A 25,586-nucleotide genomic window follows, 5' to 3' on the forward strand; every position below is an offset into this window, starting at 1 on the left:
TCAATTTTTTTTTATTGGAGTTAAAATTAACGTAGATATATAACCGAACCTAACCAACCCTACCTAACCTAACCTAACCTATATTTAGAGGTAAGGTTAGGTAGCCAAAAAAAGCTAGGTTAGGTTAGGTAGACGAAAAAACATTAATTCATGAAAACTTGGCTTATTAGGCAAATCGGGCCTTGAATAGTAGGCTGAGAAGTGCGTTCTGGCTATTAGGTACGACATATATATATATATATATATATATATATATATATATATATGCCTTGGAGGAGCCAACTTGGCTCCTCCAAGGCAATAAGTTACACAATTGCTCAAGTTTCGAAACGTCTACCCACAAGCTCCAGTCAATTTTGCAAATTATGCTGCTTGTCTTGAAATTAAATACAAGCATATGACTATAAAGCAAGAATAGCTATTGCCAAGTCTTGCAAAGATGTTATCTAAGAGAAAATATATAAATCTGAACTTTAATTTACAAAAGCTGAATATATTACTGCATATTCACCATTTCCATATTTACAATAATATGAGCGCTTCATTTATTGGCAAGCATCTGGACAATGTGCCTCATGGCTTAGATCATTTAATTTAGATTGTATAAAGAGCAAGAGAGTACAATACTGTACCACAATCAAACTAATCTAATACCCATTACAAATGTTTTCTACATCACTTAGCCAATGTATGGCACATGCATATGGCATCCTTGCCACATGGCAGCATGGCTCTTTGGGGTGTGCCAAATTTGCTCAACTTCCACTTGCAGCTTTCAATTCAACTATTTTCCCCATTCTCTTATTCCTCTAAAGTGCTCTTCGGCCTTTCTCCACTTCAATTTCCTCTCCATTATGTTCTTACCGAAGCAATCCTTATCGTTCTTATTCCATAATGACCAAAAAATGGGACCTCCCAACTTGTGAATTAGCCAACCCAGCACATGTAAATATTTTGCATGACTGACCTGTCTTCTTAACACCTGGGAAATGGTGGACATATTTTGAAAAGGTTTTACTATGCCTCTGAGACCTGTTTGGTAGCAACTACTTGAAGTAAAAAGACCAACCTCATAATGCTTTCATAATTACTCCAATTCCATTCAAATACAAATAGTCTTTAGTAAACTTTATGTACAAAATGAACTTCTACTGTATGTGCATTTCATTGATACATTTTGGATTATATATTTCACCCACATTCCTATCAATTCTCCAGGGAAGCTGAATTTTAACATTAAAATATTCATTTAATCAGGGACTGAAAAGATAAGTTATATTATCTGTACATTGTCTATAAACTATTTTCTCTGTAAATACCAAGTTATTTAAACATTGTTCTGTATTTACAATAAATGAACTTAAAATTCACAGCTATATTCTCTTGTTAAGTAACTGCTACAACATTTTAATCTGAATACCAGTATATATGGAAGGACTTAAAATAACTTGAGCTTATCATATAGTACCATGTTACAATTTATTTCCCCTCCACACACTGACAATCTAGGTTTACACCATAGGTCCACGATCCGTCGCAGGCAGCAGAATTGCAGTATGGACAACGTCGGAAGGGAAATGTTAGCTTCAGGTGCCAATTACCAACCAGACTAAGTTATGCTGACTTGTAGAGTTCAAGAAGCAACAGCCTGGCTGATCCAGAAGACATCACAGAAACTTTATCTCAAGCAATGGTAAAGTCTTTAGAGTACCACCAGGTAAATATGTTCGTGTGAACAATTTATTGCAATCAAAGTTTTTGCTTGGCTAAATATACCACCTTGATAAACAGCCACTACTCTCATCACATCCCTTTACCAACATAAAACAAATGGACCATCAATAACCAATTCCAACCAATCTCCGGACGTTAATTTTAAGTACAGTATATATAAACTGTCAAAAGCTCTCTCTCGACCCCCACTTATTTTCCAATACCATATCCTAAAACGTACTTTTTCTGCCACTTCTCCGAGCTCGGCCTTTGTAGATCATCAGCGTAATGCTCTTGTGCAAAAATCACGAGAGCTCAGAGATGTCATTACATGTCGAGTCATCTGTGTAGTTTTCTGTTTTCATGTCATTCAGGCCAAGCTCTTCATTCTGTTCAAATGTGCGCTCATACTCCTCAACTGTGATCTCTGGATCCTCATCTGGAGCATAAATATTTTGTAGGTAGCTGTTCCCTGCTGGGTCATCCAGGATAATTGTAACTTTAAGGTTGCCATCTATCACCTGTTGAAATTAAAATGTTATTATGCAGAGCATAATAGGCATGGGTTGCTTACTGCAACTATGCAGCCTTTATGAAAGTATAATGCATTACAATATGCATTTAATGTTATAAAGATTGGCACCACTAAGAAATTACACACATTTAAGAAGTCTGCTATATAATATAATGTTTAATATACCAAGCTAAACCATTTATCATTTGAGGTAGAGTGAGCAGTATTGAGTAGCATTTAAATTTATGAATGATGCAGAACATGGACTCAATTTATTAAATAATTTTCATATTGCAGGTTCTCTGGGAATACTAGGGAATCTATTCACCTTGCTATAAAAACCAATGTCCATGTTTCGTGCCAGTTGGACAGAACATGTCTCACAAATCAGGCAGCTACTGTTTATATCCACACAAATGCATTTACATGTATGCCTTTCCTACATTTCAAACAATCCAATAATCCAATGTCAATTAAGTTACTTAGTAATTTGTTCCACAAATCAACCACCCTATTTTTAAATCACTATTTATCCAGGTCTTCCCCAAATCTAAACTTGTCCAATTTATATAAATTGTTTAGGGTTCTATTTTTGTTTATATATTTAAAACCTTTTCTATATCCGCCCCCCTTCGTTATACCCTTTCATCCCTTTATATATATATATACTGTACTTCGACCATATAACACCCTTTCTCCCTCTTTCTTGAGAATGTAAATTTAGCTTTTTGATCGCATAATAAGGGAAGGTTTCTAATTCCTAGGATTAACTCTAAGTTAAATCTCTTTTTAAAGATTAATCATCTTTCTTTGTACACATTCAAGTAAATTATGTCAATTCTAGAGTGCAGACACCACAACTGAACTGCATAACCTACATGGGACCTAACAAGAGCAAGAAACTGAAGTACTGTATTAGATATCTTGCTGCTAATGCTTCTAGAAATATCAAGTATTCTATTTGCTGTATTCTATTCGAACTGCATATGCAATAATTTTTTGGCTTAATATCTCCCTAATAATCATGAGGTCTAGAATGTTCTTGTATACAGATCTCACAACTTCAACATTGTCTGGCCAATATCCGAGGGTTTATTACTACTCAAGCTAAGACCCCTACATTCAGCATTAAACTATCTTGTCAATCCTTCATTATTTTTTTTTTTTTTACAAACTATGTCTTGTGAATATATTTCCTGCCCTTATTTTTGTTCAATTTAATAGATGGGGCACCCGTGTCTGTCCCCCCCCCCTCTGCCTCTTCACTGTATCTCTCCCTCTCTCCCTTTCCCACTTGGAATTAAATCCATTTATGCTAACAGCTTTCTTTGAAATAACCAAACCCTAATCCAACTTAGGATAACCCCCTCCAGTATCACAGGTACCACTGAAATTCTAAGTCTCTCGTGAGGCACATTATCAAACATGGGAAAAAAAGACGGAAGAATATATGAAATTTGCAGAAGGCTTATTGGCCCATACTTAGTAGCTCTATTTATATCCACTAAAGCTCATTCTTACATGTCTAACCTACACATGAAACAATCTAGTGAACAAGTCTTATGAGCAAATCGATTGAAGCAATGAGGTGACTTGAACCGGCAATCAGGGTATGCCCAGCTGCACACCTTACCCCTGTACCACGACATGGTATGTTATACAACTGCTTTACCTACACCAGAAGGCATGGAGTTATATACAACTTAGACCAACTTCAGTAGAAGCCTCCTAACTTCCTGTGGATTCAGTGGAATCCCAGGTTGTATAACCTATACCATAGTAGAGGAGTTAGGTGTGCAGCTAGAAGTACCCCGAGTGCTGGTTTGATTCTCCTCATTGATCCAATTTATTTTCTCATTGATATACATGTTAGTATGATTTCTTTGAGTAAAAGTCTATTATTTTACTCTATAATTTATTCCATAATGCAACCACACACACTCCAAACCAGTACTGTGTTTCATGCCTTGGCACTTGCTATTTTCTAAATTTACAGTTTACCCAGATTTTATACTACAAATTCCCCCCCAAAATGGTAACAGTAATATTGTATAGAAATACCAGACAGTTTTCCCACTAATTAACAAAAAATATAAATTTACAGTTTTTCTACCAAGAAACGTGATAAATTCCATGATGAATATAATTAAAGGTAAACTTTCCAATTCATATACCATAAATAAAAATTTTCATAATTGCTGCACTTACCATTTGCAAGTCGTCCACAAGTTTGTTAATTAAAGTTTTGCGATTGCTACCAGCAGCATCTCCCATAAGAAAGGGATTAGCTTCTATATCATCTCTAATGTTTATCAACAGACCCTCTAGTGTTGTAAACCTGTCAAAAGAAAAGTGCTTTAGCATTATGTTACACAAACGTTTAATGTTTTAATGTAATGTTACATAAACATTTTCCAACTTGTCTATTACAGCCTCCAACAGAGACTGCACATCAGCATAATATTTTTTTGTATACACAGGTCAGATATAGAAACAGACAAATTCATTCAGAGTCCTATTAGTAGGCTGAAATATTTCCCCCTCCCGTAGCTCATGGTAAGCCTTACCCACTAGTTATCCCTGGAACGCAACCCACCATTCTGTTAACAACTATTAACCATGTGCTCAATTACTGATGATGTGAAGGGGCAAACGGTTAAGGATTAGTGCTCAGTTAATCTTCCATGGTCAAGATTTACCTGTGAATACTGTGTGGTAGGATCTCTGTCAATAAATTTAATTCGTTCCAAGAGAGCTCGTACACCGAAAAATTTTCCAGTAAGAAATAATATAAATTGAATTAATATTTTTGATTGTGTGGAATGGATTACCTTAAAAAAAAAATGTTATGCAGAATACTACCATTTTTTCATACACAAAACAACCAGGTATAAATATAAAATGTAAATAAAATAAGAACGTTTAACTTCACTTTACTTTTACTGAGGACTTGTTGGCATATGGGAGATGGTGAGGAGGGAGGGGAGGGGGGAGGAGCAGAGTTGGAATATGGGGGAGGGTGAGGAGGGAGGAGACGGCGAGTGTTTAGAAAGGGGATCCCCCTTCCATTATAATGTCAGACCATCCCCCTAATTGCCTTAAAACACTTTCATATCTGCATCACTGATTCCAGATTTTTCTTTCACACATTTCACTGCCTCTTATGTAGCAGCCAGTCAGAATTAGTCATTTACAGTCACAAGTCAGTCAAGCATTCACAGTCAAAACCAGTCTCGGATGAGAATTCACAGTTGTAGTAGCAATCGGCCAGCCATTCATAGTCAGGCTTTCACAGTCACAACCAGTTAGTACACAATAGGAGTTTCATGTCAGGCACTTAGGACTTTATACACCACCTGGTTGCAAGGAAACCTACAGTATTAATGCCATCCAGACATGACTGGGAGGGGGGGGGTCCAGTGTACAGGATAGGGGGGATGGGGTCTTGGGGAGGGACCAGAAGTGACCTGCTCCTGTTAGACCTAGTCAAAAGCTCGCCCATGACAGCAACCCATCTCACGCCACCACCTGCCTCACCACTGCTAATCCTGCTACTCTCCTGCCCACCCAGTCACCCCTCCAGCCATCCAGTCCCCCCCCCCACCATCCATCCAGTCCCCCCTCATCCATCCAGTCCCCCCCTCCCACCATCCTATCCATCCATCCAGTCCCCCCCCCACCACCATCCATCCATCCACCCTCCCTCACCATCCATCCATCCATCCACCCCCCTCCCCCCCACACAATCCATCCTGTTGCCCTCCCAAATACAACTAAAAAGTTAGATACATTTGAAACACTCCAGATAATACCAGTGCCCAGAATTTAACGACATGGGTATCGCCCCACATAGGTTGTTAATTAAATCTAGTGGATACTGAACAAGCACTTCGTACTACCAGACAAACTTTGCACACCAAGTCAAATTTTACGATGAAACTGACTTTGTACACCAAAAAATTTGTACGCTGGGGCATTCATAGACCGAGGTTCCACTGTACTGTATTTACATTTTGTCCAAGGTTCTCTAGACAGGTTTTGTAGCTCAAAAATACATTTGTATTTGAAAAATGTCCTTTCCAAAATTAACCATTCAAATCTCTTATAAGAGGAAAAGAAATAGACGATACCAGAAAATAAGGAAAAGAAATGCAGTGTATTGCAAACCTATGGCATTCTTGCCAATTGTATCCCAGACCTTGGATATAAATCTGGATTGTTACAACCCCACCCCCCCCCCTCAATATGGGAAAACAATAACCAATTAGGCATTCTATTATTAAGTACCTGGTAATTAACAGAAGAAGGCACCAAGCTGGGAAGATTATGTAGCACCACTAGTGTCGCTGGATAATTTTGTTTTTTCTATTGTCTGTACCATTTGAATATCACTGGATATTCAAATGATACAGTGCTAAATATCCCAAAATGCAAAGGCGAGAAGAAAAGGACAAGCGATATCAGAGATATTGAATTTGCCAAGGATTCTATCAAGGGACAAATAACTTTTAGGGACATTAGAAAAGCGAGTCATGCGATCTTCCTGAAAACCGGGAAATTCTGCAAAGAGGTGCACGACTAAGTGGGGCAATGCAATTTGGATAATTAGGAGCAGGGCAGTATTCAATTAAGTACCAAAGAGTTAAGAGTGCATGGCCAATATATAATTTAGCCAAAGTAGTTTCCCCATCATTTATTACCGTGACAAGAGGATAGCCAAGGGCATAAGGGGTAACCTTTAACCCTAGCAGTTCACCAGTTTATAGCCAACATCCCCCAAAAGTGCATAGGAGGGAAAAAAAAAAATTGTATGCAACTTATTAGCATCAGTGTTCGATGCCAATAAATACCTTTAGTAAAAAACGAGCATTGAATGTAATGAAATGCTAATTTCTGGGTAAGCCTGGTGACTCCCTAAAGCTACATAGCTGATATTGTGCATTGTAGGTGCATTACTAAGAACTATCAGTCACGGAGTTCTTTTAGGTCTACTGGGGACCACGAGCTAGAACCTGGTCCCCTCTAAAGAGGTACAGAGAGCAGTGGTACTAATGATAAAATTGTCGGCAAGTTTTAATCATGTCTGGTACCACCTACAAAGTCAGCAAAACAAAATGGGCCATTGCTGGTTATATGAAATATCGATACCTTAAAAATTGTCAAAAGAACTCCGCAACAGAGCTGACAGCCAGGCACTAGCTATAATCAGCACAAACTGATGGTGGAGCAGCCAGTTGACCCAGTCTACATCCCTATATCCCACAAATGAGAGTGGGAGGTGGGAGCAAACAAGCTTGTGCAAGCTTAATAAATTTTTGACCATTTGCCAAATTGCTGGAAGAGTTCTTTTAATGATTTTGAGGTATCAATATAACCAGCAGTGGTCTTTTTTGTTTTGCTGACTTTGTCGGTGCTTCCCTGGTGGTGGAAGACATGATCAAGATTCACTGAATTTTATTATAGTACCACTCCTTTCTGTGCCTCTTCAGAGGATACCAGGTTCTGGCCAATAATCTCTGGTAGGCCTGAAAGAACTCTGCTGGGACCGATGGCACCAAATCAGCACTAAAGCTGGCATTAAATCAGCATTGTAGCTTCAGACAGCCAGAAGAGGCTCCCCCAAAAAGCGAGCATTGAATGTAATGCAACAATTTCTGATTGAGCCTCGGTGACTTCCTGAAGCTCTTAAGACTAACACCCAAACCCACCAGGGTAGAGCATCACTAGATGAATGCTTAGGGAAGAGCTGCCCTGAACACTGGAAACTTAACTTCCAGTTGCTTCCAGTCTGAAAAACAAGTGAGGCTTTCAAACATAAAAGTCAAGCCAACAGAGTTTTGAACAATACACAAGCAAATGAGTCCCCACAGAACAAAGTCTAAAGGATAGCCAACACTTTCCTAGAATGTACTAGGAATACATGTGATTGATTGGCAACTGGAAGGACTCGTCCAAAGTGAGGTTCGTCATAAAGAATCTCTAGCTTCTTGTATGGGGTCCAGGTTTTCGTTCTGGTCTTCGGTAGACTATTAAATGATTCCTGGGGCTGATGTAACTCATATGTTTGGAGCTATCTCAGTCTGGCTAACTTCAGGGAGCCACTGTTTGGCCTCGCCAGAAACTTTGCTAGTGTACACTCTTTTAGCACTCGAAAAGACATGTCATCCGTGTAGAACTCTCTATGGGAATAATACTTTTAAACCAACTTAGGTCGTCACACAAGCAAACTTAGGTCGTGACACAAGCAGAGGAAAGAAGAAACCGTAGTCAAGACAGGAAATTCTACAGCATTTAAAATAAAATACACTACCAAGAATGATAGACCCAACAGAGTATTACATATTTCAGTACAACACTTTGCATGTGTTAGATCTGGTTTAGGAAAACTAAAGTAAAATTAAAAGAAAACTAACTTTCCACCTATTAGTCCACCTCCAACATGAAGATCAAAATCGGGGATTTTTACTTCGCAAGTCTCGCTCTTGAGCACATCACGAGCCAGGTCACAGGGATCCGTTATCTTCAAAGAAATTCTCTTCCCTAAATCAGAGACCCCAGTTCCACTCTTCACTTCATTGGTTCTATGGCCACAATGCTCACAATGCATTGCCATAATGATAACCTCCTGAAAATAAACATGCATTCAGTCCCAAAGTTTCAGTTCATGAAATTAACAAATTAGGAACATAAAAATTAAATAAAGATACACAGTTTATTCAAAATTGTAGATGTTAGAATATGTAAAGACATTATTAAATAAATACAGTATGTCCAAGTATTGAAAACTAATTATTTCTATCAAAGGTGTCAAGATACAAAAAAAAAAAACACATTAAATGTAATGCAACACCTTTTCCTGGTTGAGCCCCTGTGGCTTCCCGACGCTACCTCGCTGAGATGTCTCCCAACTACTAAATCACATCAGCCACAGAATTCTGTGGCAGAACTTTGCTGGGAGCCACAAGGGACTTCCCCAGAAAATGTATATACAGTGGGCATGTATGCCTGTGTGAAAATATAATTACAATGATTTGTTACATACTAACCCATCATACCTGCCTATCTTTGAAGCTTTCATCTCCTGCCATCAAATTCACAACAGTTAAATCAATGAAAATAAAGTCACCCAATCATATTCCAATAAACATACTAATGCACACTGTACTATTGGCCCCACAACAACTTGCCTTAAAATATGGTATCTTCATAATTTTCATGTTGGTGCTGGTTGGTCGTGAGCATCTGTCGCACAATGTGGAAAACACTAGAACTTCATCTTTCAGATTTCCTGGATCATCCTCCTTTTTATCACTTTTCTTCACCAACACTTCCTCCTTACTTTCATCCTTTTTCTCTATCTCTTCACTCACAGAATCCAACCCATTCCCTACTGGCTCTTCTTCAAGTCCCAATTCAGCATTCTGTTCTGGGCTTCTCTTGTATACTTTTTTCTTCAGTTGTGGGTCTGTGTGTGGGGCATGTAGGTTCTCAACAAAGCTGTTGCCTGATGGGTCATCCACCTGTGAAGGATCAATAATAAGTACAATATACCAAACCATCACCTAAAAATTATCATACTTATGGCAACTACTGGGGGAACATATAAAAATAGATTGACACAAAATTTCACATTTTTGTACTATTTGAATACCAAAAGGGACATACTACCACAAACTGGAACAATTGAACTACTACTGGTCAACTGTACAATTGAACCTGTCCTAGGACTAAATACACAATCCTAGGCCCAATATAGTGTACCTTAGGCCTAATTTAGTACACACATTTGCTAGACATCACGACCCAGCCTATACCAGTTATGACTCGATAAGCTGTGGTCATTCTCTACTAACAAGTACATTAATTTCCATTATTACTATTTGATTTTTGGCCATTTACATTATAAAATTATATACACGTGTATGGTACTATATATCAGTAGCGGACCATACAAGGCCCATACACAGGAGCTGCTTTGTATGGGCCAATAGGCCTTCTGCAGTTTCTTTTATTCTTATGTTCCTATATGTTGTTATTTGTATATTATTAGTGTTATATGATGATGTGTTGGTACGACCCCAGCCTCCTGCTTCAGGAGGCTGGGCTTGTTCTTGCCCTTGACTTGGTGGTTCTTCTCCAGCCCCGACCACGGTGGTCTCCGGGTTTGGAGTCCCTGTGCCTTCTTTCACCAACTTCGAGGTCAACTTCGGAGCTCTCAGTTCCCGCGACGGCGCTGGAACGAATCTTATTGGCGTTTGCCTTTCCAATGGAGACTTTCGGCGCCATGGAGAGGGGGGTACCTACTGCTTGGGTAACAACTTCTCCATATCAACCTACCTTGGCTTTGCGCCCTGGAGAGGCCACTCCAGGCCACAACCAGAGCGCAACTCCATAGTCTCCCGAGACTGATGGATGCCTACTACTACGGTTATCAAGTGTTAACTTCTAGTATTTAGGCTGGCTGGTGTGCTATCGTTTTTACCCCCCCCCCCCTTTCCCCTGCCTGTGTACTCACCTATTTGTGCTTGCAGGGGGTTGGGCTCTGGCTCTTTGGTCCTGCCTCTCACCTGTCAACTGGTGTACAGGTTCCAGAGCCTGTTGGGCTCTATCATATCTACATTTGAAACTGTATGGAGTCCGCCTCCACCACATCACTTCTTAACCCTTTAACTGCGCAATGCGCCTGCAGGCCCAGGCTTCGGGTGCGCAACATGCCTCCGGGTGTTTTTATTTTTCACGTCCCATTCAAAACTCCTGCGGCTACATGGGGTTCACATCAGCTTCCTCAGGGCTCTTGTAAACAGACGCCATCTTTAAAAAAAATCATGGTCCACATTGCCGGGTGTCATAGCCTCAGTAGTGAGTGAGCAACCAAGGCTGGCGCTCGCAGCATGAGCGCACAGCACTGCTGTTCAGCGTGTGACCACAGCATCGCCTAATATTGTCAAAATATATATATACTGTAATCTGTTTTATTTAGCCATGATAGTATTATAGAGGAGCCCGAGTGTGATAATGACTGGGTACAATGTTCAAATATCAGTGATTCAATGCTGTTCACGATGTTCACAGCGCTAGCCACAGTACCACAGCATTACTTCGTCCATCTAGGAATCTTCAAACAACTTTTTAGGTTCCTTTTCAAAATAAACTTGTGGTCAATTATTCATTTACAGGTATTAGTGACCAGGATTGTGGTTATAATTAGTGTTGTGCGTAGGAAGGAGGAATTTTGGTGAGGAAGGGAGAGAATTGAGGTAGCCTCACTGTGTGGCAGTAACTCTTGTTTCGCTCACCTTCGTGGTTCGCTATGGGGAACACACATGTACATGGGTATATACAGTGTGTGTGAATAGTGTAATAACAGCACCAGGAGTATGTTGTGAGGAGCTATTTTGGTGAGGGAGGTGACGTCGCAATCGTGGCGTCGTCTGCTGTGTGATTTGTCATGCAGTGTATGGTGGCCACTGTACTGTTTGGACACAATACTGGCTTACTTGCATAGTTCTGGTAAATAAAACCTGTAGATAGGTATATATACCATGTGTAATTAGTGTAATAAGAACAATAACAGAATGGTGGGAGGAGCAATGTTGGCGAGTAAGATGTTGGAGTGGGCTGGAGAAATGAGGAAGGGCTGGCTGGGTGTGGCTGCTCACACACTGTATACAGTGTGTGACAGTGTATAGTGTGTACATATGTTGTAAATATGCATAAATGAACATGAAACATTGGTGTGAATAACTGTACGATTTGGAGGAGTAATGTTGGTGAATACAATGTTGTAGGAGTGAGGGAGGGCTGGCTGGGTGTGACAGCTCACACTCGCGGTGTTCTGAATGTGTTGATGGTGAATGTATATAGTGTGTGACAGTGTATATTCTGTAAGTAGATTGTATATATACATAAATTAGCATGATACATGGTAAATATGTGCAACATATGTGTACACAAGTGTCATGCACGTAACACAGTGTCTTCGGACTGTACGGATGTTTCACTGCCATAATATAGTGTACGTGTTCATTATACATAGGATTAGCACGTAAAAACAAATAAAATGTATTTGGAACTGTGCGCAAAAAATGAACAAAAATATATTCATGGCAACTCGCGCGCCCCGCCCCGGGAGCTTACTGCACCGGGCGCACGGGGAATGATGACGTCACGCCCCACCTTTCGGACCCCATAGCAGCCAAAGTAAGTACAATTTCGAACTTCCATTGCTATACCCATATATAGGGAGGGGTTTTTGACACTTTCAGAAGAAAAAAAAATTTTTTCCCGAGGTTTCATTTCTTGCGCACTGGGGGGATGTCATATTTATAGGCCGCGCAGTTAAAGGGTTAATACATTCCATTTGTCTACTACTCTGACACTAAAAAGGTTCTTTCTAATATCTGTGGGGCTCATTTGGGTACTCAATTTCCACATGTCATCCCCTTAGTGTGGGTGCCCCTTGTGTTAAATAGCCTGTCCTTATCTACCCTATCTATTTCTCTAAGAATCTGTCCCCGCGGCCCGGTCCTCGACCAGGCCTCCACCCCCCAGGAAGCAGCCCGTGACAGCTAACACCCACGTACCTATTTTACTAATAGGTAACAGGGGCATACGGTGAAAGAATCTCTGCCCATTGTTTCTCGCCGGCGCCCGGGATCGAACCCGGGACCACAGTATCACAAGTCCAGCGTGCTGTCTGCTCACCCGACCAGCTCCCCATAGGTGATCATGTCCCCCCCCCCTCCCAACTCTTGTCTTCCAGTGACGTGAGGTTTAATTCCCGTAGTCTCTCCTCATAGCTCAGTGTGTGTGTGTGGGTGTGTATGTACTCACCTAGTTGTGCTTGCAGGGGTTGAGCTCTGGCTCTTTGGTCCTGCCTCTCAACTGTCAATCAACTGGTGTACAGATTCCTGAGCCTACTGGGCTCTTATGTCTACATTTGAAACTGTGTATGGAATCTGCCTCTACCACATCACTGCCTAATGCATTCCATTTACTACTCTGATACTGAAAAAGTTCTTTCTAATGTCTGTGGTTCATTTGGGTACTCAGTTTCCACCTATGTCACCTTGTTCATGTTCCGACTGTGCTAGAGAGTTTGTCTTTGTCCACCCTGTCAATTCCTCTGAGAATTTTGTAGGGGGGTTATCATGTTTCCCCCTACTCTTCTGTCTTCCAGGGACTCGAGTTTCAGGTCCTTAGCTTTTCCTCGTAGCCCATACCTCTCAGTTCCGGGACGAGTCTGGTGGCATACCGCTGAATCTTCTTTAACTTTGTCTTGTGTTTAACACTTTCGCCCTGGCATGACGCAGCATTGCGTCATCCGTTTACTGTCGGTAATGCCGGGGATGACGCAGCATTACGTCATCCACTTTAAATAATCGCCAAAAATCAGGTTTTTATCCGATTTTTGGGGGACTTGTTTTAAAATGTGCGCCGATGTCTTCCCATTTTCTTTGTTGAGCCTCGTGGCCCTCAGGCGGCTTGGCACACGCCGTGGGCCCATTGTTTTCGCTCCACTGTTGTGACCAATGTCGCCTCCCCCTCGCATCTCAAACGTGTGAACATTTCGGCTATTTTCCGTGGCTATATTTCTTACTGCGGCTTTAGAAACTATCTACACTTACTCCACGATGGATAGTGATCATGAACAAGGCCCTTCCAGGAAGAAAATTGCGAAAGAAAGGCTTGAAAAGGGCGGGAATTGGGAGTGTAGCTGGAAGGCGTCTGAGCGCTCGCTCGCGGCTAACGCGTGGCCCGTCTTCAACTCGTCAGCGGTTGGAGTGTGACCAGGTTTTTTATTTTATATGCTAATTTTCCTCTAGAGAATTCTATTGCGAACCCATTGAGACCAAAATGAAAGACCTAGGACGAAAATTGAGGTGTCCAGAGTGAAAATAGTGAAAACATTTTATCGCGTTTGTGCGCTCCTGGGTAACTCGTTCGCACTTTCTCTGTTTGCTGCGGGTAATTAGCCGGGCTTTGAGTTTATATGCATTTAGTGCTGTAGAGAATTCTATTGCAAACACAATGATACCAAATTTAATCTCGTAGGACGAGAATTAAGGTGACAAAGTTGGAGAGTATACACTTTTCAGAATTTACGCGTGCTCCCGTGACACCCTGGGACCCAAATCACACAGTTGAGGGGTGGCGCGGTGGGTACGCCAAAGTGTTAACTAGGTATGGACTCCAAGCTGGAGCTGCATATTCCAGGATTGGTCTGACATAAGTGGTATACAGGGTCCTGAACAATTCCTTACAAGTTTCTGGTCCTGAACAATTTCTTACATAAGTTTCTAAAGGCAGTTCTTATGTTGGCCAGTCTAGCATATCCCACAGAGGATATCCTTTTGACGTAGGCATCAGGGGACAGGTTCGGTGTGATATCAACCCCCAGATCTTTCTCTATTCGACTCTTGTAGAATTTCACCTCCCAGATGATACCTTGTGTTCAGCCTTCTGCTCCCTTCGCCTAATTTTCATTACTTTGCACTTTTTTCAGTTGAACTTTAGTAGCCATAATCTAGACCATTCCTCCAGCCAGTCCAGGTTGTCCTGTAGTCTCTGTCTATCATCATCTGTGTTTATTCTTCTCAATTTTTGCATCATCAGCAAACATTGAGATGAATGAGACTATACCCCCTGGAAGATCATTTACATATATTAGAAGCAGGATGGGTCCAAGTATAGAGCCCTGCAGGACTCCGCCGGTGACATTTCGCCACTCTGACTTGTGCCTGTGTAATGTAATAGCCAGTCTTAAGTTGACTAGTGTACCATTGTTAGGCGATTGTGGCCTAGTGCCAGCTAGCTGTTTGACTTGCGCCTTGATCAATTGATTTATTAGTTGTGGATATGTGTATGGATTATGTTGTATATATAGTGGTGTCATGTATAAAAAGTTCACCCCAGTTAACTGGTGTATTTTACCTAGACTTTCACTTTACCATAGACATAATTTTAGAGGCCAAAAAGTTATGAATTAAAATTTTAAAATCAGCCAGTCAGGACTGCATAGACCAATAATGAGAGCGAGCACTTATGCACCAACAGTACAGTACTGTACTTTCTGCCGAAAGGTTCAAGCCAACATGTAAAGGAGTCGCATAGAAGCAAGAGATTCTGGAAAACAAATTATGTAAAGACCCTAAGGTATTCCCAAGAATAAACAACACATCAAGGATATCTAATTCATTCTACATACTATTAATGTGAATGGTTCATCAAGGGTCAGCAGTTCCAGTATTTTGTCAATGAAATCATCAATCTGGTCAGCCACCTCCCGCTGCTCCATTCTTCTGGCCGACTGGTCCTGGCTCAGTTCTTCTACTGTGCGTCTTAAAATTCCTTCAATAGTTGTCACCTCTGAAATCAGTGAAGTGTACATTTACCTTCTGCCAATAAATTTTATTAAAAATATTTTTCTTTTAGTCCAGTCATCACAGTTCATTATCAAACATATTCCATCTGTTCGAATAACAGTGCTGTAGCTATAAAAAAATGAACACACAAGGTAGACATGCCATTTAAACTGAACAAAAATGCTGCATCTGTCCACACACCAGTATACTGAAATATTCAGCCCATCCTTCTGTTTAGATAGTACTAGTACTTATAGTAATGATGTGGACCATCGTACACATGTTGACAAAATGGACAATTGGAAAGAAGAATTTGGCATTACTAAATATGGACAAACCAGTGAAGGTTGTGCATATATATATGTTGATAATAAAACCTAACCTAATTATCCTTGGCCTAATACATGCTATTTGTTATCGCACATAGTACATGTGCAATACTTGGTCTAGGAATATTAAAGTTTTTAGTTTTATTTTTCTGGCCTCTTATAAAGTGAATACTTTATAAAAGCCAAAGAATTCTTTATAAAAGCCAAAATAAGAGTACCAAATTCTACTACATTATCTAATTATCCATTACATGAAGATATGTACAATGGTCCACACGGTTACAGGAAATCCAGTACAGTACAGTCTAAACAGGAGGAAGGGATGGAAATATTACAAGGCCAAATTTTTGCAGCATGTCAGTAGGTTGGCTGATGAAAGAGAATACAAGTTTTGTATTATTTATACACCATATAATAAATACTTAACCTTTCAGTTATTTTATGACAAATATCTTGTTTGTCATACATAAGTATATGTATAAGTATATAAAATAAGTACATAAATAAGTACAAGATACTAAATATCTTAAGCTCTCCAAGGTGTAGTAATTGAATGAATTACTATCCAAGGTTCCCACACAAGGGAAGACCAAGAGCAATATCTACACCATGTCTGACCTTGCTTGCCCCCTTCCCCTCCTGGGGTCGGCCCAGACTGTATATCACTGGGTTATATATATTGCACACATGTCCTCAACAGTATAAATCTTCACTCAAAATTGTAATTCCGTGTAAATGTTTGCAGCACATGATCAATAACGTCTTTGGCACAAATGGCTGCCAATAAGGGGTCTTTAATAACCCCAAAATAATTCAGTCAAATGTCCTCATGAAACTGAAATTTGTGAACTACAAAATCAAAGATTTTCCCAGAATCTAGGATCTTTAGAATGTTTACTATTTTGAAAATGGAGGACAGTGGTCTTATCATGGGATAAATATAGCAAATGCAGAGAGAAGGGTAGGTGGCTTAACTACTACACTGCACAGTACAGTAGTTTACTATAACATGTTGCATCTGCAGAGAAAAAAAATCAATTTTTTTCATTCTAATATTAAAAATGCTTTTCCTAAATCATGGGGAATTAAAAATATATATTTTACGTGACAAAGTTTGGCCGTGATGAGGTGAGGAAGTGTGGCAATATTCAGGCACTGACAGTACTAGCCATGTTGGGTGCCTGCAACACCCCCCCCCTCCCTTTCCCCATGATATCCCTGTGTGCATGGTACAGTATTGTGATTAAAGCAGGCCCTGAAAGCAGATCATCATTCTGTACTGTCCATAACATTCCTCATCAAATTAAGAAAACTGCTAATTACTGTATAGTTCAAACATGCTTAACTGTGACTTGTCTACTGGTAACATGGATATAACAAAAAATTATAACAAAATCATTGCAATTGGGTTGCAAAGAGAAATATTTCACTACCGAGATAAGTCCCATGGTATTCAGAAAATAAATGGAATTTTTACACATTTTTTAATTACTGACACTGGTCTGCATCATCCCGCATATTCCATATTTTGGTTTTATGATGGAATATGCAGCATTAGGCAGCAAAAGTGTTAAAACTAATCTTAAAAGTTATATTTTTTGCAATGTTCGTCTACTTTTAAACTTTATTAAAATTGCATAATGGAGTTCACGAGACTTCCAGCATTGATCCAAATTAAAAAAGAAGAGAGATTGGATCCAAAATAGTTTGCCCAAGCAAAATTACACTGCACATGAATGAAGTCTTAAGAGAAGTTGAACTAATAATTAGGTTTAACTTGGCAAATAAGAAATTGCACAAGCATTACAAATGCAATAACCCACCTCCTTTCTCCAGATTCCCTGGGATTTCCAGTTGCACTTCTGGTACAGACACAGTGGCATGATTTGATCGCACTATCTGGCGACTGAGATCCATTTCATTTTCCACGCATAGTTCGTAGCGCACTCCTTGATCCTGCACCTGCCCTAGCTGAAAGCCTGTATTCTTGTTGCCACAGTGTTCGCACTCAAACGATGTAAGAATAACTTCCTTGTAGTGGGGGATGCGGGTCATGAGTAAGCGAGTTGTGCCCTGGAAAAGTACACAACTTTACAAAATAAAAAGCACACTATTCCTTCTGATCTGAAAACAGTTTCAAATTCCTTAAAGGATATTAACTATACAAAGACTTATCTGGATTAAACAGAGTTCAGTCTAACACTAAACTGAATAGTAATCTTTTAATTGCCCTAATCCAGGTGTAGCTAAGCTAATTCCCAAGCATTAAAAAATTAAGCAATGGCAATGCCTTAGCCAACTACAATTGTCCCTTGAACAACAGTTCTTGTTCCTGGAAAATTATACAGTACTGTATATAAAAATGTGTGAAAATATACGATTACAATCCCAAACATAACAGGTGCACATTTATTATTTATAGTAATTACCTTAAAACTACAAGTTAGCAATTTGCTCAAGAAACTTGGGTAATAACTGGGGAACAGTACCATGACTAATATGGATAATTTGTGTACAGGAGGCTGCAATCATGTTAAAATGCACTATATTACAGTGCACTGAACTTTAAATTCTGTGACACTAACACCAATTCAAATATGAATACAAAATTATTACAATGTGCATTATATAAGAGTTGACTGTACAAACAACTCAATGGTTATGTTCTTTTGAATCTTTTAAATTAAAAGGGATAAATATCTGACATTTTCCTTTTCTCCAATTTAAATTTAGTTAATATAAACAAATTTATATACAAAATAGGTTTTAATACTGTAATCTACTTCATATACTGCAATACAGTATTTTTCATCTTCACCAGCTGTTTATATTTTAGGGATTCACCTATCTATAAAACACAAAATTATCACAATGTGACATTTCACAGTTAAAGTCCATACCTATCAATTATTATTTTTAACAATTAAACAAAAGCAAAAACATAGCTGGAAGTGCAACTTCAAGTGAATTGTGAACTTTGTTTCACTCTTGTATCAGGACAATATTGTGAACCGTAACCACAAGTCACATACCATTTTTTCACAAGACATACAAAGGCTGTCGACAATGGTAACATGCGGGTCATCACTCTCCGAAGCCAAATCCACATAGATTGGTTGCACCTCCTCCCCCATGATGATCGCAAAGTTTGAAAACTTTTGACACCTCAAATCCTAAAAGATATAATAACATAAGTAATTTGAAATGGTAATAATAGTAATACATAAACTGCGCTCAAATAATGTTAATTCCTTGAAAGTTTCAGATCTTTCTTCACACGAGATGTACAATTTGGAGTACTTGCTGTCAAGCGGCTAGAATAAGGAATGTTCATGTCACACGGTGTTAGGCAAGAAAATTATTTAATAATAATTGTAGGGTACCTAGAAAGTGTGATGAATTTGGAAATTATATCAAAATTGCAACTGAAACAAGTTAATCAAAATATAAGTACAGTGGCACCTCGACATACGATTGCCCCTACTTACGATAATTTCGAGTTACGATATAAATTTCATTGAAAAATGCGACTCGACATCCGATATTTGTTGGTACACGTTCGGGTCGGCCGAGCGCGTGGTTCCCGGTCACGCGGTCCGACCTGCCTCAGTTTACTACAGCTACCCGCTTAGTGACGATCGCGCCTATAAGAAATTCCGCTTTTGTGGTGATTTTTTGCATTTTGAACATTAATTATTATATAATACGCCATGAGTCCCAGGAAAGTCAGTGGTAAGGCTCAACATATGAGATCCTATGTAAGAATGACCATAGAGCAGAAACAAGAGATCATTCGTAAATATGAAGATGGTGTGCAGGTAGGTGAACTGGCTAGGCAGTACAACAAATCTCAGTCAATGATATCCACCATACTAGCTAAGAAAAAGGACATTATGGATGCTAAAGTGATGCATCATTACAGACAAATGTTAAAATGAATGGAAAAACAAATGTCTCTTGACAAATTTGTAGCGAGACAAACAAGCACTGAACCACAATCAGGTCCTAGTGGTATTCAGGCAAAACGTAGGAGAGAGAGAGTACCCCATGAGAAAACATCACTGCCTGATGTGATAATGGAAGGAGACTCCCCTTCCAAACAGTAACAACTCTCCTCCTCTCCCATCACCATCTTCCATACGCCATCAAGAGCCCTCCATAAAGGTAAGAGTAACTTTGGTACTGTATTGTAGTTAGAAAAAAACATTGTATTCAGTATAAAATGTATTTTTATGTTAATATTTTGGAGGGTGGGGAACGGATTAATTCAAATCCATTTATTTCTTATGGGAAAATTCGCTTCGACTTCCGATATTTCGACTTCCGATCCGTCTCTGGGAACGGATTAGCATCGGAAGTCGAGGCCCCATTGTACTGTACTATCCATAAGGAATGGGGTAGCTCGAGTGCAACAAGATTCAAAACGATAACTTCATTATCTTTGCCAACATATAAGGTCTAAAAACAAAGATGAAAACCAAGGTACACAGATAGCAAGGTTGGAATTCCAGCTTATAATATCTATAGATGTCATGATAGAAAATTGGGTGTGAGGAGTAGGTCTATGTTAATAAAGACTTACTCACCTGCACAGAATTGTCAAGATAATTATATGATGTACTGTAAACACTAAGTATCAAAGAAAACAAAACCAAGTAATTATCCTTCTACAAGACCACTCAGATGCAGCAGCTGAAAATTTTACTTTATAGTCAAGAAATGTCAAGAACTACCTAGGAAACCCAGTACTGTACCAAATATTCTCCTAGGAAACTAAAGTTAAAAATTTGAGGTGGAAAACCTTTAGATAATATGCAAGAAGAAAAATATTAGGAAGTGGCCTACATTGACAAACACATACACACATTCACCAGAGAACTACCAAGACTTTTGTAACAAATTCATACTGAAGCAACATATAGTTGAATCAAATGAGTCAGCTAGAGGGACTAACCCACCTAAACTGTACCCTTTGGAACAATATCTCAATATACACACGAGAGATACTGGAGGGTCAGGTTCCAAACGTGCAGAATAAAATTATAACACTAGAGTGAGATACACAGAATGAAATGCAAAAATAATCTAATGAAAAGTCAGAGCACCATAAGGGCAATTACAGAATGTGTAAAATCAGAGGTTCATGACTGCCAACAAGGTAAAGAAATGTAACTAGAACAGTGAATGATTTTAAGTTGGAATTGGACAAGTTTCTGCTGGGGGATTACTAAATCAGCCCTGGCTGTGATGGCTATGTGGGCCTTTGGCTTACAAAAACAAAGTGCCTCACAGAACAATGGGTCCATCTAATTACCCAAACCTACCCTAAGCTTCCTATCATTACATCTAATTACCCAAACCTACCCTAAACTTCCTATCATTACCTAAGTAATGAAGAAATACGATGTATTTACTCACTATAATGTTGATGCTGAATGTAGAACATGAAAAAACTTTTTACTCTGAAATAATATAATTTTATGATAAAATGAGACGACACTTTAGTGATAGGCGCCACCATAGGAAATCGACAATCCAAGTGACAATGTTGTGGAGCGACTTATCCAAAATATATCATTGCCTGTATGTTATATTATGTTAGCTACAGGAGGCTGATAGGCCAGAAAACACTCCAGGCAACAATATATCTTGGATAAGTCCCTCCACAACATTGTCACTTGGATTGTTGATTTCCTATGGTGGCGCCTCCCACCAAGTGTCGTCTCGTATCATTATAAAATTATATTTCAGAGTACAAATATGTTTTTTTCCATGTTCTACATTCAGCTCCAACATTATAGTGAGTAAATATATATTTTTTTTTTTTTTTTTTTTTTTTTTCTTTTTTTTTTTTTTTTTTTTTTTTTTGGAGATATATACAAGAGTTGTTACATTCTTGTACAGCCACTAGTACGCGTAGCGTTTCGGGCAAGTCCTTAATCCTACGGTCCCTGGAATACGATCCCCTGCCGCGAAGAATCGTTTTTTCATCCAAGTACACATTTTACTGTTGCGTTAAACAGAGGCTACAGTTAAGGAATTGCGCCCAGTAAATCCTCCCCGGCCAGGATACGAACCCATGACATAGCGCTCGCGGAACGCCAGGCGAGTGTCTTACCACTACACCACGGAGACTGCCGTGGTAAAAATATAATATTTCTTCATTACTTACGTAATGCTAGGAAGTTTTGGGTAATTAAATGGAGCACACACAATTGCCATAGAGTTTGCCTAGCCTGCCCACAGGCTTTGCACAGACAATTGCCTAGCCTGCCCACAGGCTAGGCTGTGGGTTTAAAACTTAAACCTATCAACAGGCAATTCACATACAGTACTGTATTTACACATCACAAGCAATCAACATATTGCTTAACATTCTGAATCAAACATTAACATTTTTCCTGTACACAGGTACAGTAATATTCAAAATGTACAAATACAAAAATATTTTTAGAAAAATAGTAAAATGGAATGCATAATTAGACTATAAAATATACAGTACATACTGGTATTCTAATGAATTTGACAGCAGGTTAATAAGGCCAAGATGTGTATACAAGGAGAGTACAGTGGTACCTCGATTTACAATTACCCCGACTAACGATAATTTCGAGTTACGATGTACAGTAAATTTGATCGAAAAATGCGACTCGACTTATGATAATGTTGTCAACTAGCGATATTTGTTGGTAAGCCGGTCAGCCGAGAGGACAGCACACTGGACTTGTGATCCTGTGGTCCTGGGTTCGATCCCGGGCGCCGGCGAGAAACAATGGGCAGAGTTTCTTTCACCCTATGCCCCTGTTACCTAGCAGTAAAATAGGTACCTAGGTGTGAGTCAGCTGTCACGGGCTGCTTCCTGGGGGTGGAGGCCTGGTTGAGGACCGGGCCGCGGGGACACTAAAAGCCCCGAAATCATCTCAAGATAACCTCAAGATAAGATACACGTTTGGGTCGATCGAGCGTGTGGTTCCCGGTCACGTGGGCCAACCTGCCTTAGTTTACTAGAGCTGCCCGCTTAGTGACGATCACGCCTATAAGAAATTCTGTTTTCGTGGTGATTTTTTGCTTTTTGAACATAAAACTGATTATTATATATCACGCCATGGGTTGCAGAAAGTCACTGGTAAGGTTCAACCCACAAAAAATAGTTGTGAGTTGAAGCAGTAGAGGATATCCTTTCCTCATTAAGAAAATGTGTGAAGTATGGGAAGAACTGCAAAATTTTGCTGAAAAAACTCACCCAGATAAAGCTGTAGCAGGCCGTTGCATTGACCTTTTAAATGACAATGTGATGTCTTACTACAGACAAGTGTTAAAATGTAGGGAAAAACAAGTGTTTTTAGACAGATTCTTAGTAAGACAAGCAAGCAGTGAGCCACAAGCAAATTCTAGTGGTATGCAGGCAAAACATGCCAGAGAGTGTATCCCAGAAAAGTCATCACTGCCTGATGTTATAATGGAAGGGGACTCCCCTTCCAAACAGTAACACCTCTCCTCCTCTCCCCTCATCACCATCTTCCATACGCCATCAAGAGTCCTCCATAAAGGTAAGATAAACATATGTACTGTATTGAAGTTAGAGAACAAAATTGCATTCAGTATAAAATGTATTTGCAAGTTAATATTTTGGAGGGTGGGGAACGGATTAATTCAATTTCCTTTATTTCTTATGGGAAAAATCGCTTCGACTTACGATCCATCTCTGGGAATGGATTACCATCATAAGTTGAGGCCCCACTGTACAAGAGTAGTGTGAATTTAAATTTGAAGGGACCACACACACAAAGTGAAAATTAACAAAACCATAGGAGTTTAACGGTATAATATAGTGAATGACTGACACCTATTTTACAAAGTTCCAGAGAAATGCTTCAGAGGATCTGCAGAAGAGCTAGTAATGGGATTGTAGTATGGATTTCAAATGCAAGCCTAGCTCTGGAACCCAGAGGTCAATTAGCAAATATATTATTGGTTTAATGTGCCTACACGAGCTGGTAACCTTCAATGATAACTTCCTTCTCACTCAGAATATTGATTTGTGATTTATGTAATTAATTCTACAATAATAACACTGCAATACCTGGGTAAATTTGTACTGCTAAACCCTTATAGCTTTGGCAGTTCCCAGCAACAATACCTAAAGTTTCATGATATAAAGGAACCAATTAATATACTACACGACCACGACAAGCAACACCAAGTGAAGACAAAAAGTGTGCCGACAATGACCTAAAAATAAATAAATCGACAAATCTTACGTTATTCCTGCCTTTCACACACACCAGCCTCGTTACTGCACCACGTGACCACGGTACCTGCCCCCTCCCTTGTAAGACGGGTAACGTAGACTGCGAGACAACCAGCTGCCAGAGGACCAGCTGTGGTAACACTCCCCAATACAATCAGGTGGGCCGCCCAGCTGGCTGACAACGTCTAGAACAACACGCTAGACTCCGCCTCGAGACGTCTTGAACCCCGGCGTGTTGTGTCACTCCTCATTATGGATCTTTTTGCCCATGTATACCTTCTTAATTGTTGGGCAACGATATTTTAAGAATTTTAAACGCTTAATTTAATATTAAACGCGTGCTTGTATAATTAAAAATGGGAAATTAAGCATTGCATCATATTATATGAGCAGCTGCGCATGGATTTATTGGATACTTTATTTGTAATTTTTTTGTATGGTTTGGAAGCTTTTTAATCTATATTTGCTTATTTAATTGAGAAACCTTTGTAACTGTATTTTAATCACATATTTATATCATTACTATTGCTTCGAAAAAATGCTTCACCATCTGTACGAACCAAACAAGGCTGACAGTACTGAATGTTAAATACGAGTTATATAATGGTAGTATTTTATAAAATCCACCTAAAGGTCATATGTATATACCATTATCATGTAGAAATAAAGGTAATTTTATTATGTAGTACTTTTAGATATAATAACTTGTATAAAGTGACCATTCTACATTAAAACTAATTACATATATATACATTATACAGTGTGTTATTAATAAGATCCTTATTATGATACATTTTAGGGCTGCATTTTAAAAATATTGTTAAAATGTTTTGAAGCATCAAAACATTTAGAAGATAACGTCCCAAATTTAGTACCAGCTGTAACCTCGCCCTTTGTCTCCATCCATATCAACAGTGAACCCTCTGTCACCATCGCTCGCATGTGGCTCTTACATTATCAATTCAATAAACTTTTTAGCATTAAAGATGGTTTTATAAGGAGTGTCATAGGGGGTGTTGGAATCGGGCTTCATGTCCCCCATTGAAGAGAAATCGGTCCCCATGCATTCCCTGTGTTTTGTGTGAAATGTGATCCAAGTAAGTTCAGTAGAACTTCTGGTTTCAACTCTTTTTTTTTTTAACCATATCGTAGCTCAGTCGATTAAGGCAGCGTCTGGGATGTTCTCGGACGTAGGTTCGAATGCTAGTCACGGCCCTTGTGGATTTGTTCATAGGCTAAATGTCTCTAATCCACCAAATAATTATGGCAAAATCTAACCATATATCCACTAAAAATCCCCCCCCCCACTTGACAACGAAACATAGAAAACGTAAACCATGCAAGATGGTAGTAGTGGGGATGAGCTGACGCCATCACCACAACATCCATCCCTCATCACCAAGTGCATCAAACAC

General features: G+C 39.4%; 1 protein-coding gene across 2 annotated transcripts; it reads right to left on the bottom strand.

Annotated features, from left to right (window-relative positions):
- Positions 1 to 1,113: 1,113 nt before the first annotated feature.
- Zpr1 (zinc finger protein Zpr1) lies at positions 1,114 to 24,425 on the bottom strand. 2 transcript variants are annotated; one of them, XM_045749305.2, is made up of 8 exons: positions 24,239 to 24,425; positions 18,953 to 19,093; positions 17,744 to 17,993; positions 15,435 to 15,595; positions 9,415 to 9,747; positions 8,641 to 8,852; positions 4,436 to 4,565; positions 1,114 to 2,234 (listed from the first exon to the last, which is right to left on the bottom strand). In XM_045749305.2, exons 2-8 carry the CDS (start codon positions 19,052 to 19,054, stop codon positions 2,019 to 2,021), a joined length of 1,404 nt encoding a protein of 467 aa, XP_045605261.1. In that variant the 5' UTR covers positions 19,055 to 19,093; positions 24,239 to 24,425; the 3' UTR covers positions 1,114 to 2,018. The 2 variants fall into 2 exon arrangements, with proteins under 2 accessions (XP_045605261.1, XP_045605260.1); XM_045749304.2 differs by having other exon boundaries at positions 24,182 to 24,393.
- Between the last annotated feature and the right edge of the window lie 1,161 nt (positions 24,426 to 25,586).

Source organism: Procambarus clarkii, chromosome 27 (genome assembly GCF_040958095.1).
Source record: "Procambarus clarkii isolate CNS0578487 chromosome 27, FALCON_Pclarkii_2.0, whole genome shotgun sequence".
Lineage (NCBI taxonomy): Eukaryota > Metazoa > Arthropoda > Malacostraca > Decapoda > Cambaridae > Procambarus > Procambarus clarkii.